The following is a 17,387-nucleotide window of genomic DNA, read 5'->3' on the forward strand; positions in this document are numbered from 1 at the left end:
TGTCTGGGGAATCCAAATGTTGCTTTCTTTTTTCTTAGGTTAATGTCATTGTTTCATTGCTATATCTGCGTACATGCTTTTCGAAGGAATGCAATGATTTTGAATGATGGCAATCTTGTTTAAATTCCTCACCTATTGCTGTCACTCCTTATTCTAATGTATTACTTTCTTGGTATTGGTGCCCTGTGAATTGATGGAGTTAAGGTTTATTAGACAAAAACAAAAATGGAGAAGAGGTCTCGTTACGAAACACAGTTTTCATTTTTAATCGAAACATGTACGAAGTTAGATGTTACGTGCATCAGCTTTCATGGGTTATTTATCCTATGTATTAATGTGTGCTATTATCATATGGTGTTAGTGGGCAGGGAATTGTATTCATCAGGGTTATTTAGTCAGCATGGGGTTTTCTGTTCTTTTATGTAGTTGGGTAGTTTAAGGGGTTATCAACGTAGTGGGTAGAAGTTATTAGTGAAGTGGCTAGGAGTTATTAGCGAAGTGAGATGCCTAGTTGTACTAGGTAGTTATCCTGTGTGCCTATTTAAACATTGCTAGACGTAATAAAAAGATAATCCTGGAATCCTTAAATTATCTCTAGAGGTTATCTTGAGAAGAGGTCGGCTACTTCCTAATAAGCCAGACACTCTTGCTTCGTCCGTAAAGTAAACCTACTTTAAAAATAAAATAAAATAAATAAATAAATAAATATATATATATTATATCTTCCCCACCCTATTTTATCTCACCCTTTATTCGTGCACGTAATATTAGAAGACTCACCTCCGTTAGATTTCAGCAAATATGCCAATGACTGTTGAAAGTATTTGCAATTTCTTTGCAATTCCTTGTTACCTTCCTTTTTTATTGTAAGAATATCTCTAATGAGTTACTGGTTTTTGCAGAAACTCTCGGACAGTAGCAACATAGATGGTTCAGTTGCCCTCTACCACTGCAAAACAAGGACCCATTTAATCCCTCTAAAATTAACCACCGTAACCCAACTTCCTTCCATCAAGGAAGTGGAGGCGGTTATAACTCCCACACGTCTTTATACATGAGCCCTTAACCACAACGTAATGTAGTCCTATATAGGCAAGGCCTAATAGGAACCAGGAAAAATCAGAATTCTGGAACTGTTTATAGATGTGGGCTGTTTAGGGTAAAATTAGGGTTAGGGTTAGGGTTTTGAGCTAGGGTTTTATTTGGTAATGATGGGCAGGTTTTTAGGAGTCTATTGGTGTAGGTTTGGATTGATTTGGATGAAGTTGAAAATCTAGGGTTTCGGGTTAGAGGCCTTGTAAAAATGGAGTGTTTTCAGGATCTAGGGTTTAGGGGTGGATTTTGGGAAAGGGGTTTATAGGGTATTAATGGGCAGGTCTAGGGGGTTATTTTGGTATAAAGAAGTTAGGGTTTGGATGAGTTACGAAATTCTGCAATTTAGGGCAGAATTGGATTTAGGGTTTTGATGGACAGATTGGGCTGCAACTGAGATCGAGTGGATGGATAAGGCTGGATAGATTTTAGAGTGAGGCTAGGGTTATGGGAATCGATTAGGGTTAATGGAGGAATGGGGCTGTGAGTGATTCAGGGTTAAGGAACTCAAATAAAATAAAAGGGGGGGGGTGTTAGGGTTGGCTGTAGAAGGTTAGGGGAAAAAGGGAATAACTAAATTAACAAACAACTCACCGGATCTACAAATCTGCAGTAGCAGCAAGTTGAGGAAGCTTGATTGAAGAAGAAGAAGGACCTCCCAATCTACAAGATGCAAGGAGTCGCCGGAATCCACCAGCCCTCACCCTTGATATGACTCACAAGGGGTCTTGATATGACTCACAAGACAATTCTCAGGCAGAGAAGCAGCAGCAGCTAGGGCCAGCAACAAAATTCGATTTTTTTAAAAACACAATTGGTGGGGGAGCCTCTCCCACGTTTTTTATTAAATAAGAGGCCAAAGGCCTTATTCCTAAATCTATTACAATTCAAATTTCTCACTTAAAATCATGGAGAGGTGGACCTAATTAAAAATAACTTAAAACTTGAAGTAAAAAGACCTATCTACCTTTAATAACTTATAACAACTTAAAACTACTTGAAAATAAAAGAAGATTCTCTACTAGCCAATAGGATATAAGAACCTATTAGCCAATAGGAGCACTTCACTTAAATTAGACTAATTGAACCAATTGGATGCAACCAATTTAAACCGGTTCAATTAAAAACACAAAATAAAAACGAAGTATAGAACTGAAATAAACTAAACTAAGGCTCCAACTAAAACCCTAGGCTTAGGGTGGCTTCTTCAATTCGAGGAGGCTAGAATCTGCATCACAACGTCTCCAAGGGGATAGGCTATTGTGGCAATTTCGGCCACATCAGCCAACATTCTCCCTCTTGACTCATATTTCCACATGACAAAATGTGTCTTGAATTGCAAACTTGATATATCCTTATACATTACAACAACAACAACAAGAATAACAACAATAACTCAGCCTTATCCCAACTAAATGGTGTCAGCTACATGGATCCTTGCTTTCTAATCAGCTCTATTCGAGGTCATACTTGATATAAGGCCTAAGCTATGCATGTCTTTCCTCACCGCTTCTCCTAAAGTCATTTTAGGTCTGCCCCTGTCTGTTTTTGTTCCTTCAATCTGAATCAAATCACTCCTCCATAGTAGGGCATCCAAAGGCCTCCGTTGAATATGGCCATGCCACCTCAAACGACTTTCTCGTAGCTTATCATGTATCAAAGCTACTCCCAAATCGGCTCTAATTTGATCATTCCTTACTTTATGCCTCTTTGCCACTCATCCATCTCAACATCCAAATCTCCGCTACACTGATTTTATCTATATGATACTTTTTTAACTATCCAACATTCCAGACCATGCATCATAGCTAGTCGTATGACTGTCCTATAAAATTTTTTATACACCATATACTCCATCTTCGTTCTACTTTTCTTAAAACCTTTTTCGTTCCAAGGTTGATCTCCATAACTCTAACTTGGCGTTAATCCTTGCTTTTGTCTCATCCACCAAATTAATATCATCAGCAAAAAGCATTCACTAAGGAACCTATCTTGAATGTCTCTGGGTAAATCATCCATGATAAGCGCAGACAAATAAGGGCTTAAAGCTGATGCTTGATGTAACCCAATTGCAATTGGGAATTCACTGCCTTGACCCCCCACAGTTCTTACACTTGTCACTGCACCATCATACATGTCTTTAATTATGTCCACATATTTACTTGAAACACTTCTCTTCTCTAGATTACTGTATGTTAAAAAAATGAAAATTATAACCTATGAATCATGGCAGTACATGTCCATTATCTAGAACACCCCCTCCATGTATTATAATGAGCAATCTATTCAAAATGAACCTTTATGTGGCAAGTTTCAACTTTATAAATTCAACCCCATGGTTAATTATGGGTTTAACTTTATTGCATTCTGTCCTTAAAGGCATTTGTCATTCCAAACTTTATGTTCACAAAACAAGAATGACAAAAATACTTAGATTTGGAATCATCAACTGTCTATAGTAGTGCCTTTTATAAAACATCAGATACATAATGATTTACATAGTCTTATACGGCCCACATGATCAAAAAATATCTTGGGCGGAAGCTCTTTGTTGAAAGGGCCAGCAATCATAGTTGTTAAGGCACTAGGCAATCCAAGGTGTTTCCTTGTCCATTCTGAACTAGGACATTTAAACATAGGAAAAATAGGAAAGTAACTAAAAACAAAATTCTACTTAAATAGAACTCCATAGTAGGGCTAGGAACCTTGGTTCCTTAATAGGATTGAGTCTAGAATTGATTCATGTGATGAGAAAAAGAAGGATTACTATTGCATGTATTCAAGAGACTAGATGGAACGGTAAGAAAGGTAAGGAGTTGGACGACTTTAAACTGTGTTATATGGGGGAGCAAAGCAATTTAAGTGGAGTGGGCATAGTGGTGGATAAAAATCTAAAGAATGAGGTAGTGGATGTTAAAAGACTTGTCCATCAAACTTGTGTTAGAGAGAGGTAGTCAATATTATCAGTGCTTACGCTACCCAAGTAGGATTGGACGAAAGTAGTAAGTTACAATTATGGAAAAACTTGGATGGATTAGTGCAAGATATTAGTCAAGGAGAAAAAATTATTATAGGGGGTGATCTGAATGGTCATCTAGGGACAGATCGTAGAGGCTATGAAAGTGTACATGGAGGTTATGGATTTGGTGAGAGAAATGAGGAGGGTATCTCATTTTAGATTTTGCGGTTGCTTATGATCTGTCCGTTGTAAACACCTACTTTGAAAAGAGAGAAGAGCATTTAGTCACCTACAAAAGTGGACATCATATTAGCCAAATAGATGTCATTCTAACTAGAAGGTCTGGCAGATTGATTTGTAAGAACTGAAAAGTTATCCCAGGGGAAAGCCTAACCACTTAACCTAGATTGGTGGCTATGGACATGTGTTTCATCGCGCAGGATCATAAGAAGCCTAACCACTTAACATAGATTGGTGGCCATGGACATGTGTTTCATCACGCAGGATCATAAGATAGGGAAGCCTTTCTGCCCTAAGGTAAGGTCGTGGAACTTGAAAGAAGACTCCTCGACGTCATTTACTGCAAAGTGGTCAAACAAGGAAAGTGTCTAAAGAGGTAGATACTAATTTGATGTGGAACGAGATGTCTACATGTATTAAGAAGGTGTCTAAAGAGTCCTAGGGTAATCAGAAGGAAAATGTCGTCCTCCTAAGGAGACTTGGTGATGTAGATCACAAGTCCATATGTACTTGCAGGAACAAGCCCCAAAACCAGCCCAACAAGGTTGTGGATTTGACTGCTGTGAGAGGCAGCCTGGTCTGATAATGTGGCAAGTTTTTGTTGGTTCGATGGAGCGTCACCTAAAGCAACTTGAACTACTTCAAAAAAAAAAGAAAGTTACTGTTCATATGAACAATACCGAACTACTGTTCACGTGATCTGTGTTATGGGTCCATACTTGAATGGAGAAGGAAGTCCAAGCAAATAATTGAGATTCTGTGGGCCCCACTGAGATAGCAAGACAAAACAGATTTTATTGCTGCCTAATAGTTTCAATTTTAGTGTCCTTCCTTTTGCTTTAGAAGGCTGATATATAAAACCTTAAAAGTTCCTAATTCTAGTTAGTTTTTATTTTAGTGTCCTTCCTTTTGTTTTAGAAGGCGGATATATAAAGCCTTAGTTTCTAATTCTAGTTAGTTTCTATTTTCAATGAGTTGTCGTTGTTACTGGTTGCTAGGTTTAGTAGTTTCTATTTCCTACTTTCTATTTTCTACCTTCTATTTTGTAAGCTTGCCTAAGCTATTAATAGGCCCCCTATTGCAAGGAAGGATCAGATTTGGAGAAAAGAAATTTCAAGCCTTGTTGCCATTGGTTATGGGAGAAATTTCATGTTTCAACAGTTGAGATAGCTGTGGGTGAGAGACCCAGGCTGAGAGAGCCATTCCCTACCCCACTTCTCTTCTATATCCCTTTCTTCTTCTTCTTATCCTTTTATGTTCTTCTTTATATGTAACAGAAAAGTAGCAGTAAAAAAAAAAAAAAGAGTTGCATTTTTTAATTTGTTCTTTTCATTGTATCAATCCTGGTTGCAATCGATCTCCCGCTGGTTTCTCTGGTTCAAGGTCGATTTCTGCATTACTTGGTGGTGGGATGATGAGGTCCAAGCAACCATCAAGACTAAGAAAGTTAGTTTCAGAGCATGGCAAAGGACTAAGGATGTAGAAGATCTGAAAAGTTATAAATCTACTAGAAATGAAGCTATGAAGATTGTGGGGATTGTGGGGATTACAAGGGCGAAGAAATATGAAGATTTTATAACAACTTCAACATCAAAGAAGGGGGAAAACTATCTATAAGATGGCTAGAATGAGGGAAAGGATGAGTTGAGATTTTGACCATGTTAGATGCATTAAAAGTGATAATGGTGGAGTCCTAGTAAGGAATGAGGACATCGAGGAGAGATGGAATTGTTATTTTTACAGCCTACTTAATGAAACCAATCCGAGTTATAGTAGACCAGAACAAGGCACTACACATCAAGTCACCTGTCGAAGGTATATATGTAAAATTAGGGTTTTTGAAGTAAAAGAAGCACTAAGAAAGATGAAAATAGCCAAAGCTCCAGGCCCAGATGGAGTCCCAATAGAAGTGTAGAAGAGCTTAGGAATTTGTGGCTTATCTTGGTTAACTACGCTGTTTAATAAGATTATGTGCACTGAGAGAATGCCAGATGACTGGAGGAGAAGCATTGTGGTCCCAATTTTCAAAAATAAAGGCAATATCCAAAGTTGAAATAACTATAGAAGCATGAAACTAATGAGTCATACTATGAAATTATGGTAGAGGGTTATTGAAACCCACCTAAGAAAAGAGACCACTATTTCGAAGAACCAATTTGATTTTATGTCAAGAAGATCCACAACAGAAGCTATCTACCTACTTAGGAGACTTATGGAAAGATTTAGAGAGAGCAAGAAGGATCTCCATATGGTCTTTATTGACCTAGTCTTATGACACAGTTCCTAGAGATTTAATCTGGCATGTGCTACGTAGGAGAAATGTTTTAAGTAAATATGTGGACATAATTAAAGACATGTATGATGGTGTGGTGACTAGTGTAAGAACCGTGGGGGTCAAGGTAGCGAATTCCCAATTACAGTTGGGTTACAATCAAGGATCAACTTTAAGCCCTTATTTGTTTGCGCTTATCATGGATGAGTTAACCAAAGACATCCAATGAGAGGTTCCTTTGTGCATGCTTTTTCCTGAAGACATTGTTTTGGTGGATGATACCAAAGCTGGAATTAATGCCAAACTAGAGTTATGGAGATCAACCTTGGAATCAAGAAGTTTTAAGATAAGTAGCACGAAGACATGGTATATGTTATGTAACTTTAGCGACTTCGGGACGGATGATGAGGGGGTGAAACTTGATGTGGTGGATATTCCACAAAGTGGACGTTTTAATTATCTAGGATCAATCATCAGTAAGGAAGGTGATATAGAAGATGATGTCTCACGAAGGATTAAAATAGGGTGGATGAAGTGGAATGGTGCATCCAGAGTGCTATGTGATCGACGGATCCTTTTAAAGCTTCATAAGATCAGCTATGATATATGGTGTGGAGTGTTGGGCAGTTAAGAAGCGTCATATAGATAAGCTAAGCGTAGCAGAGATGAGGATAAGGGGCAAAACCAGGAAAGATAAAATAAGGAATGATCATATTAGAGCTAGTTTGGGAGTAGCTCCGATTCAAGATAAGCTACTAGAAAGTTGTTTGAGGTGGCATGCCCATGTCCGAAGGAGGCTTTTAGATGCTCCAGTTCGGAGGAGTGACTTGATTCAGATTGAAGCTTCTAAGGGCTGATTTGGTATGATTTTGATTTCAATTTCAAATTGATTTCCTAAAATAGTCAACAACTAGATTTTTGGTCAAGAAAATGAAATTGTTTTGGTTGCATCAATCAGAAATATTTCAAAAATAAGAAATCCATTTGGTAATTCAATTCTGAGAATAGATTATTGCTCTCAATTGAATATATTTTTCTGAGAGTATCCCCTGTTTGATTAGAAAACTCCAGGACCTACATTCATAGTTGCTCACATCTTTGACCTACATTCCTTGAAAGACCTCTCTTCGTCAATATTGCTCAATTTAGCATACATACCAACAATTGCATTGCCAATAACAGTATCTGCTATAAGCCAACCCCGCCTCATGATAAAACCATGTATGACCCTGTTGTTTTTGACAATCCCCAGATTGAGCTAGTATGGATGCTAAGTTCACCAAAGTCAACACATTGGATTGAAAACTCTTCTGCTTCATCTCAACAAAAAGGTCAAGAGCCGTGATTATCTCACCATTCTGCTCATGCACAGTAATGATTCAGTTCCATTATATCAAATTTGTCACTACCATTTGATCAAAAATACGACTTGCAGAACCCAAGCAGCCTAATTTGGCATATATGTTAAAAGCATTGGACACAAACACATCAAACTCCAACCCATGCTTGATAACATACACGTGAATCAACATTCCTATCAAAAGATCGTCCAAAGGAGCACAAACTGGAAGAATACTCAAGACAATAACTGAGTCCATCTTCACCCATTCGCAGCTCATATCCTTAAACACATCCAATGCCTCTGTAGCCTTCTCAATTTAACAAAATCCAGAAATCGTTGCATTCCATGACCCCAAATCTCAAACAGGTATTTTATCAAACAACAAATGGGCATCACCCAAGAGCCCAAGCCCTGACTTTGTATTAATCAAAGAAGCAGAAACGAAGACATCCGGGTCAAAACCCAACAATGAATCTTCCTGTCATCACCTAAATCATTACAAGCTCAACAGGAAAAGTAACGAAATCGAGTCGAATACTCGATGTTTGAACAGCTGGTAGTACCAATCCAAGGCTTCATGGAAACGACCATTACGAACATAACTAGTGATCATCGGATTCTAGGCAAAGATATTTTTCTTACGAATTCATTCGAAAGTGAGGCGTGAGGAAACGATATCGCCAACGTTAGAATATTGGTTGATAAGCCTGTCTGAGAAGACGATGATCTGGGCATTCCCAGAAACCAGAAGAAGCGCGTGGAGGCATTTGGCGTGGTGGTTTTTGTGCAAGAGAGGAAGAGAGTGTTGAAATTGAAGTCTTTGGTCTTGTTCTCACACCCATTAACTGACGAAGATTGCAGAGATGCGACTGCTGCTGCATAGGAGAATGGGTAACAAGGTTTGTGAGGCATGAAGATGGTCTTTTAGGTTCTTGTGGACGAAGGAGGCGAACCAGACAACGGTTCTTTTATGTGTTTTTGTATTATAAGGTTGAAATTACTTCTTTACCCATCAAAAGAGCATTATTTTAACATGTGCTCATTAAAGTGCAGCGACGAAATTAACTGAATGCAATTTCAGTTTTGAAATTGAAAGGGCTTCTCATCTATTTCAGAATTTCTCATTCATTTGATTTCTGTTTCACTGAAATAAGGTTTATAAATCAAACCAAACAATTTTTGAAATCAAAATCACCCAATGAAATTGAAATAGAAATCATACCAAATCAGCCCTAAAAGAGCTACGGTGATGCAGGATAATCTTAGACTGGGCCAACCCAACTGGTGCACTACCTTGGACTGACTTAAATCCAGTTGCGTATGCAAATGGAGATATACCGGATCCAAATATGGTTTTATTCTGGTAGATATTTATGAATTTATTATTTATTTTATTGGGATAATTATGTAAGGAGATCTTTTAATTTGGGTAGGATTCATAGGATGAGTTTTAGTAAGTTTTAAATTGTCTTTTTTTTTTTTGTCAAGAGTCCTAGAGTAGTTGTTTCCTTTTTTAAAGTCTTTTAATTTTCTTATTTATATGGTTGTAACCAACGTATTGGACAGATTATTGAAGAATGAATTGAAGCCTAAGGCTGAGTGCGTGTGCACTCCTTCCACCCCCCCCCCCCCCCACTTCTTCTCATTCCCACCCTGCAATTCCGATTTATTTCTAGCTTTTCCTTTCTCCTTTCCGGTCCCCCATTATCTGGTACAGAGCCGAAGGATCCCATTTTCCTCCTTCCTTTGTGATCTCTATTCCTTCCTTTTTCTTCCCTATTCTCTCCTTCCATTACTTCTCTGCTAGTAGACAAAAAAAAGTCTCCCATCTCAGAGCCTCACAATTGCTGCACATTACTACAGCAACCCCATCAACCCATTGTCATCCACTGAAATCCCAACCCCACCTCTCCCTTCCCCTTCGACCTTGCTGAAACAGCGAATTACACACCAAAAATTAAAAAAGACTCTGTGGAAGCAGAGGTCGAATCGAAAACCCAGACCCATCCTTCTGTCAATTCCAGTGACCCATCCCACCCCTGCTATTCCCACTGACAACCTCAATCCCATCTCTTTCGATTCCCCTACCAAAACCCCAACCTAAGACCCCTTCTTGGTTCCACCATAACCCAAAAAAAAAGGAAAAGAGAGAGAACGAGAACAGAGAACCAGAAGCAGCAGAAAAAAAATAAATCGAGAAGAGAAGCAAAGAACCAGAGAATCAAAACTAAAGGAAGAAGAAAACATACCTGGTTTCAGGGAACTCCACTGCTGCAGGTTCGAACCTCTATCGCAGGCGGACAGATAGACTCCCATTCAAAGTGGAACTCCAGCCCTATTGTCTTCCTTATCTTCTGCCATTTTCTCGCACTACTCCTCTGGTTCGAGTAAGAGTCCAAATCCCAAACGGTAACACCGTCCCCCCTCTTTTGTTCGAACGATTTAATACCCCTTTTCCCTGTTCTTTTAATCTTACCCTCAGCCTTTTCACGTTTCCCTTTCCTTCAATCCTTCCCCCACCTTATTCCTTTAAAAAATTTCTTGTTCTTCCAATTTTACCCCTCCCCCCATAAGTGACATTCTTTTGTGTTTTGCTTCCAATTTCTCTTTTCCAGAATCGCCCCTCCCTTCTATTATTATTCTACGCTGTCTTTTTTTTCTTAGTTTCCAAGTTTACCCCTCCCCACCCATCGTTACGCCATAACTTCTTTTTTTTCCTCTTTAAATCCACAACCCCAATGAGTCCTGAACAGTGGGCCAGGATACTTCAACAAAATGATGAAGCCATAAGAGCCCTTCAAGCAAACCATGAATTGTTGAAGGCTGAGTTAAAGCTTCATGATCAGATTTCGACCAAGCAGTTGAAGATCACAATGAAATCAACGGTCCGATCGAAGAATTGAAATTCCACGATCAGATTTCAATTCAGGCAATGCTGTTGGCCAATGAACGTCAAGAAATCGTGGCGGTTGATCGCTTAGTTGATCCATTTGAATATGTGCTTTCCCATAGTTACTTCAATCAAGAATTTTGGCTCATGGATTTTATACAAGTTGGACGTGGATTGATAGTTGACGTTGACTGTACGATTTTGATTCTCTCGTTCTATAAAACTCGTGGGTGAGTTTTTCTGAATTCCGGGGGAATTGATGCAGGAGAATCTTGGACTGGGCCGACCCAATTGGTGCACTACCTTGGACCAACCCAAATCCAGTTGCGTATCCAGATGGAGAGGAATCGGATCCAAATATGGTTTTATTCTGGCAGATATTTAGGATTTTATTATTTATTTTATTGGGATAATTATGTATGGAGATCTTTTAATTTGGGTAGGATTCATAGAATGAGTTTTAGTAAGTTCTAAATTGTCTATTTTTTTTGGTTAAGAGTCCTAGAGTAGTTGTTTCCTTATTTAAAGTCTTTTATTTTTCTTATTTATATGGTTGTAACCAACGTATTGGACAGATTCTTGAAGAATGAATTGAAGCCTAAGGCTGTGTGCGTATGCACTTCTTCACCCCTCCCCCTCTTCTTCTTCTCTTTTGTCCTCTGCTAATCTGATTTCTTCCAGGATTCCCTCTTCTCCTTTCTGGTCCCCATTATAGGGGCAGGCCTAAAATGACCCTAGGAGAAGTGGTGAGGAAAGACATGCATAGTTTAGGTCTTGTTTCAAGTATGACGTCGAATAGAGCTGATTGGAGGGCAAGGATCCGTGTAGCTGACCCCAATTAGTTTGTATAGGACTGATCTGTGTTGATGTTGTTGTGTTCATTTTCCTTTTAATTTTAATTTTTCACGTTCACAAGGATTCTTGTAGCTGACTCCATTCCGTTGGGATAAGGCTGAGTTGTTGTTGTAGTAGGCTAGGAATAGGATTCCCAGTGAGACTAGGAATTCTGAAATTCCTAAAACCGTAGGTTCTTCTTCTTCTCTTGGCACTGCTGCTAGTACCCAAATACTTCATCAGTTGAAAGTATGCATGCAGCTTTCGAGTCACAACAAAAATACCATGCTCATCAATGTGAATTGAAGGAGTCACCAGAAAAAGTGGAAAGATTAAACCTATAATCATATGGTAAAGCAAAGGTGGCTTTTTGTTTGCATGTCATTGTTGTCCATCTTATGTTATTTGGTTTGTATTTCCAGTCATATGAAGAGTCTTTACTTGTAACATGACAGGTATGTCATTAAATACTTTGCTCGGTGTCGATTCTTTTATTTGTTGAAGCTTCAAATCAACCTTGTGATGTAGATTAATTTACTGGGCTAAAGTATAGCCGCAAGAAGCACGCCAGCTGAACCGAGGTACAAATATGGACCTAATTTATAGGTGTGACGAACCAGCCTGCGGTGGCTGGGTTGCTTAGCTTGCATGGGCTTAGTTTAATAGTTTTAGCTTTATTTCATTCCCGGTTGAAGTAGGAATAGTTATTTAATTTATGTTTTATTTCAGCTAAGTTGTAATAGCTAATAACAGCACTCCTATTCATAGTAGGAGTTTGATTTCAGTTTTCATAGCTCGTCTAGGAATAAGTTTGCTGCCTATAATTACAATGTAAGGTTCACAAAGCTGGATACGATTCTGAATATCGATATTGCTGAGTGCTTTGGCCTAATACCTGTGAGACAGAGTGGGTGAGAGACCTGAGCCTGAGAGAGGTTACCCTGCTCGATTTCCTCTCCCCCTTCCTCTGTTTTGCTTTATCTGAGATCTGTTTTGAAGTTTGATTGATTGATATAGCTGCTGATCTGTGTTTTCTCTCTAATTTAAAACTGAAGTGATTGATCATTCAATTAATGTTATATCTCCTCCATCAGGTAACATCAATTCAGCATTATAAATCTTGATTTCAAACCTGCGGTTACTCTATTTTGGTTCAAATTTCAGAATATAATGCTATCGTTGTTGAGTCTAATCTGTTATCCTTATCAGCCCCAATTTTTGGGGTATCAGACACTCAAGTGGGCCACTCGACCTTAAGTTGGGGGGTTTCTGATCACTGATTTTGATGCCACTTAAAAATCTCGCTAACCTGGACTTTTGGATTTCAGATATAAAGGTTGTTCAATTGCTTAACATCTAACCATCTGGGGGGTTTCTGATCACTGATTTTGATGCCACTTAAAAATCTCCCTAACCTGAACTTTTGGATTTCAGATATAAAGATTGTTCAATTGCTTAACATCTAACCATCTGATTAGTCTCTGATTTAGGGGTTTTGTTTGTCCTACCTAGGCTAATACTCGATTCTAATTTGGGTTCAGTCCAACCCTTGGATTGAAACTAATTTCAGATTTACTCTTTTCTGAATTTCATCTCTCAAATCTGAAATTCTCGAATTACTCATACCATCCAATAATTCTCTCTCATCTTCTGAAGGGTGTCTATATTCATTGTGGATGATTGAATCCTAGAGTTTGACCTTCATTTGAGAATGTTGACTTTGAGTGATTTGACTGTGTTCTTGAGATCTTGTTGTGAGATTAGGTCATAGACTATTACAGATCTGGTCTTGCATTACATTGTGTTGTTTTGTATGCAGGGTGTGCGTAAGCATCTCCTGGAGGAACTTGAACAAGCATTCCCTGATGAAGTGGAAGCTTATAGGGAGATACGTGCAACTTCTGCTGCTGTAAGTTACATGAAAATTATATGTTTTTTGTCTTGCTTCTCATAGCTAATTACTATGCAAGAGAGAATTTCTTAGTTAATAATGTGATTTCATCCATCATAATAAAATTCTCAGCTTGCAAGACAAATTGTGAAAAGAAACTTACACTTCAATTTCTGTGGAGTATGTATGATATATTTATTCTTCCTACAGGGTAGGGGGGGGGGGAGAACAAGGTCTTCCTTCCAAAAATCCTTCAGAAAAACTAAAATTTATTTGTATCACTCAATAATTGGGGAAAAATGAGAGACAAGTGTATAAATAACTAACATGATGTCTTTTCATGTGCAACTTGGGGAATATTCATTCAACTTTTGTGTTAGATGGTAGATTGGGGCACAGACAAGATGTGGGAGAAAGATAAAAGAGAAGATGGAGGATTAAAGAGTTTCTGCCAAATGGGAAGATGAATGGTGAACTGGGGCTGTTAATAGTTTATGAATAAGTAACTATTGTTTTAAAAAAAGGCTTCTGCTATATTAGTTTAAAGATGCCTTGAAACCATTTGTGAATTAAGGTTAATTTAGAATTTAGGGGTAAATTCGCTGGAAAGAAGTAATGAAAATTTGTTCATGGCTCAGCTGATGTCCGTCATTTTTCAACTGAGGCTATCTTCATCTCTTAAGCTGTCACAGTTGGTGACTAAAGGGGACTAAGCTTCAGTTCTTGGCTGGTTCCTCTGCTCATGGAGGCCCATGGAGATACTCCACAATGTTAGTGTGTACTCTCGGTATTCCACCATGTTGGACTGTAGACTCTCCCTCATCTCTATGATGATCTTTTATTTTCTTACCGAAAGGTTATGCAAAAACCAATTTCTTTCCAAACCCTTCTTGATTCCTATTAGTACTGAAGAGACAATATAGAGAATAGATTGTCCAGTTGACTCGATGAATACCCGATATTGGTGGATCTTGTTAACCCATAGCAAAAATTCTTTTCTTGGTATTTTGAGCTGAGAGTCCCAGTCTTCATTAAAGCAAGTTGCAGATTGCTCCATAGGGCTCACTAAATGCTTTCCCCTCCATAGTTGTCGCGGCGACTAGGCGACCCAAGGCACTGGAGGGGGGCTTGGATGCAAGGCGACCAAGACGCCTGGATGCCTAGGCGACTCCTTGAAAATTATGCTCTCCTCCCCTGGTGCCCCCATCCCAAGGGTCGTCCTGTGTTTTAGTTACTCACAATCAAATTTTATTGACAATAGGAAATCAGAGAACAAGCAGAGGTTGCCTATTCCCAAAACAGATCAGATCCAAATAGAAGTAGAATGCAACAACAGAAGTCTACTCAGGTAGAGCTTGGCCCACTCTGAATAATTCTAGCAATTGTGAGTATATTATCTTTTGCTTGAAGTGGTTGATGAACTCGGATCTGGTGTTAACCAGAATACCGCTTCTTGGAGCTCCAAGTAATCCTTTTCAGTTGCAAGTACATTTTCTTGTTTGGAAGTTGTACGAACGTAGGTGTCATGTGCTATATGTTTCCATGGTTTGTAGTTTTCAGGTAGTGTTTATACTCTGGCTATCTGATATTCTGATTTAATGTAGATATATTTCTTGAATCAATTTAACTATCTAGTAAGCAATGGTATTTGATCAGTGAACTATCTTCCTCTTGCTTGTCCGGTACTTTCTTGTTATATACTGGCTTCAATCTCTTGGCATTTGATGCAGGATTCAAAACGGCTTGCACAATCACAGAGTATTTTGGCAAATGGAGATGTGAAGGTTAAGACCGAGCATAAGTGATGAAGTTAGTGAGGGAATCAGGTTCCAATAGTTTTGTGTGTTTCACCATGGTCGTACTCATGCCCCATGTCGATGGATCTCAGTTTTCATTCGTGGATATGTTGATCCTCTATAGCAGGCATTGAAAACTTAGGACTGCCTTCTCATTGCACTGCCTCAGTAAATTTGAGAATATTGCAGATAGACTATGGTATGAAACCCGTTATCTGAATGTGGGTTCTTTGTACATGTATCCATTATTGTAATATGTTGGAAAAAGAACAAAAGAAGATAACACAAAAGCAGCAGTAGAGATGGAAAGCGTAGTGATGACTCATCCATAAAATAGATCGTTTGGTCTAATAGTTGCCAAATGGGAAATCTATCACAAATTATTCACAACATGGTATCAGAAGATGATATCAGCATAACAGCACAAAGCCCCTAACCTAAGAAGAAGAATGCTAGTTGGTTTCACCTACCATTCACAAGCGGTTAGTTTGATACATCAATCACAGAAGAATGATTGTTATACCAACAAAATATGTCATGACAACTACTGACGAGTGGTATCCTCCAGCCAAATTATGTATACACCAAACAAAAGTAATCCATATTTTGAATGAAATTACAACCACCAAAATCATATCATGGTTTTGGCTCCATCGTCTATAAAAAGAGACCGTCCCTTTATTTCAAGGTATCAACCATTTTAAAATTGCCAAACCCATTGTTCATACCTTATAATTATGGTTTCAAATAATGTTTTTGTACTTTTTTTTTTCTCGAATTGTTTTTGGAGAACGAAGTTTGTAAACAAATGATTGTTTGAAATATGAATAATCATTTGTTTGCAAACTTTGTTTTCTGAAGAGCATTGAGAAAAAGGAAGTATAAAAACATCTTTGAACAACAATTACAAGGTATGAACTCATAGTTAGTAAATACGTGTATTATATCCGTACCCGAAAGTTTTGATGAAAAAAATTTCGTATCGCATAAAATACTTTAGAATCGGATAAATATGCGTATTTTAAGGGTCGTCGTATGATACTCGAATGAAACGCGTATAATACGTTTACATATATATTAAAAAAAAAAAACTAAAATCTATCTTAACCGTTAAACCAATTCCTAATACTAATCGTTATATTAAAAAAAACCTAAAATCTACCAAACCCTCGTCTTTTCTCCAGCGAAAACCAAACCTCTAGCGGCTGGTTTCCCTTCTCCACTCCTCTCTCTTCTTCCTCTTTTTGCGTTCTACCGACGATTACAGTGGTGATTCTTTCGTTTGTCAAGCTGGCGATTGTAGCGGTGCACTTGAAGCAACAATTCTTAAGGTATTTCTTTGAAATCTTTTCCCCTCCATTCTATAAAGGAGAATCGCAAGGAGGGCTTAGAAATTGAAGCCCAACAAAACATTTTCCCCTCCATTCTTAAGGTGTTTACAACAATACAAGGCAACTAGTTCAGTTTTTTTCAAGAAACCCAACCAAACGAAACATATACAATCTGTGAGAACTCAAAGCTTTTCTTAGCCAAAAACTCCATTGCTGTAGTTCAGAACCATCCATACTTTTTGTTTTTTACGGTCAAAGAGACAGGCTCTGGGATTTATTAAGTCCAAAACCCATTAAGCATGAAATAAATTCAGATTTAGTTAATATTTAATAACAATACTCAATTCAGCAGCAGAACCGAAACCTAAAGTTAGAAATTGAAAATAGAATCTGAAATTAGGGAAGAAATTAGAAAGAATGTGTTTGGATTATAAGCCTGGCTTTGTACAACATTTTACATTGTAACCTTTTATGTCCAACCAGACAGCTTTAATGATGCAGGTATGGAAATATTCATTTTAATTCCTCACAAATTACTGTTCCAATATTTGTTTCATTGCTGCTCAGATAATTAATATCAGATCAAAGTACTTTTAAGCTTGAAATGCATCTTAGTTGTCACAAAGAAAAAAAATATAAACTCAGGAAATTTTCAACGCCTAATGCATCAGCAATCAGTTACTTTGTCGATAATATATAGGATAACACAATCGATGATTGCCTTTGACATGTTTTATTAC

General features: G+C 38.1%; 1 protein-coding gene across 1 annotated transcript in view; it reads left to right on the top strand.

The window, feature by feature from the left end:
• The window catches only part of LOC122672158 (mediator of RNA polymerase II transcription subunit 10b-like), a 33,102-nt gene extending 17,583 nt beyond the window's left edge, over positions 1-15,519 (top strand). Inside the window, exons 6-7 of the mRNA XM_043869658.1 lie at positions 13,449-13,538; positions 15,251-15,519. Of these exons, the coding sequence (XP_043725593.1) occupies positions 13,449-13,538; positions 15,251-15,325 (165 nt within the window). The 3' untranslated portion in view covers positions 15,326-15,519. The remainder of the gene's footprint in view (positions 1-13,448; positions 13,539-15,250) is intronic.
• Positions 15,520-17,387: the final 1,868 nt, after the last annotated feature.

The sequence above is a fragment of the Telopea speciosissima genome, chromosome 1 (genome assembly GCF_018873765.1).
Source record: "Telopea speciosissima isolate NSW1024214 ecotype Mountain lineage chromosome 1, Tspe_v1, whole genome shotgun sequence".
Lineage (NCBI taxonomy): Eukaryota > Viridiplantae > Streptophyta > Magnoliopsida > Proteales > Proteaceae > Telopea > Telopea speciosissima.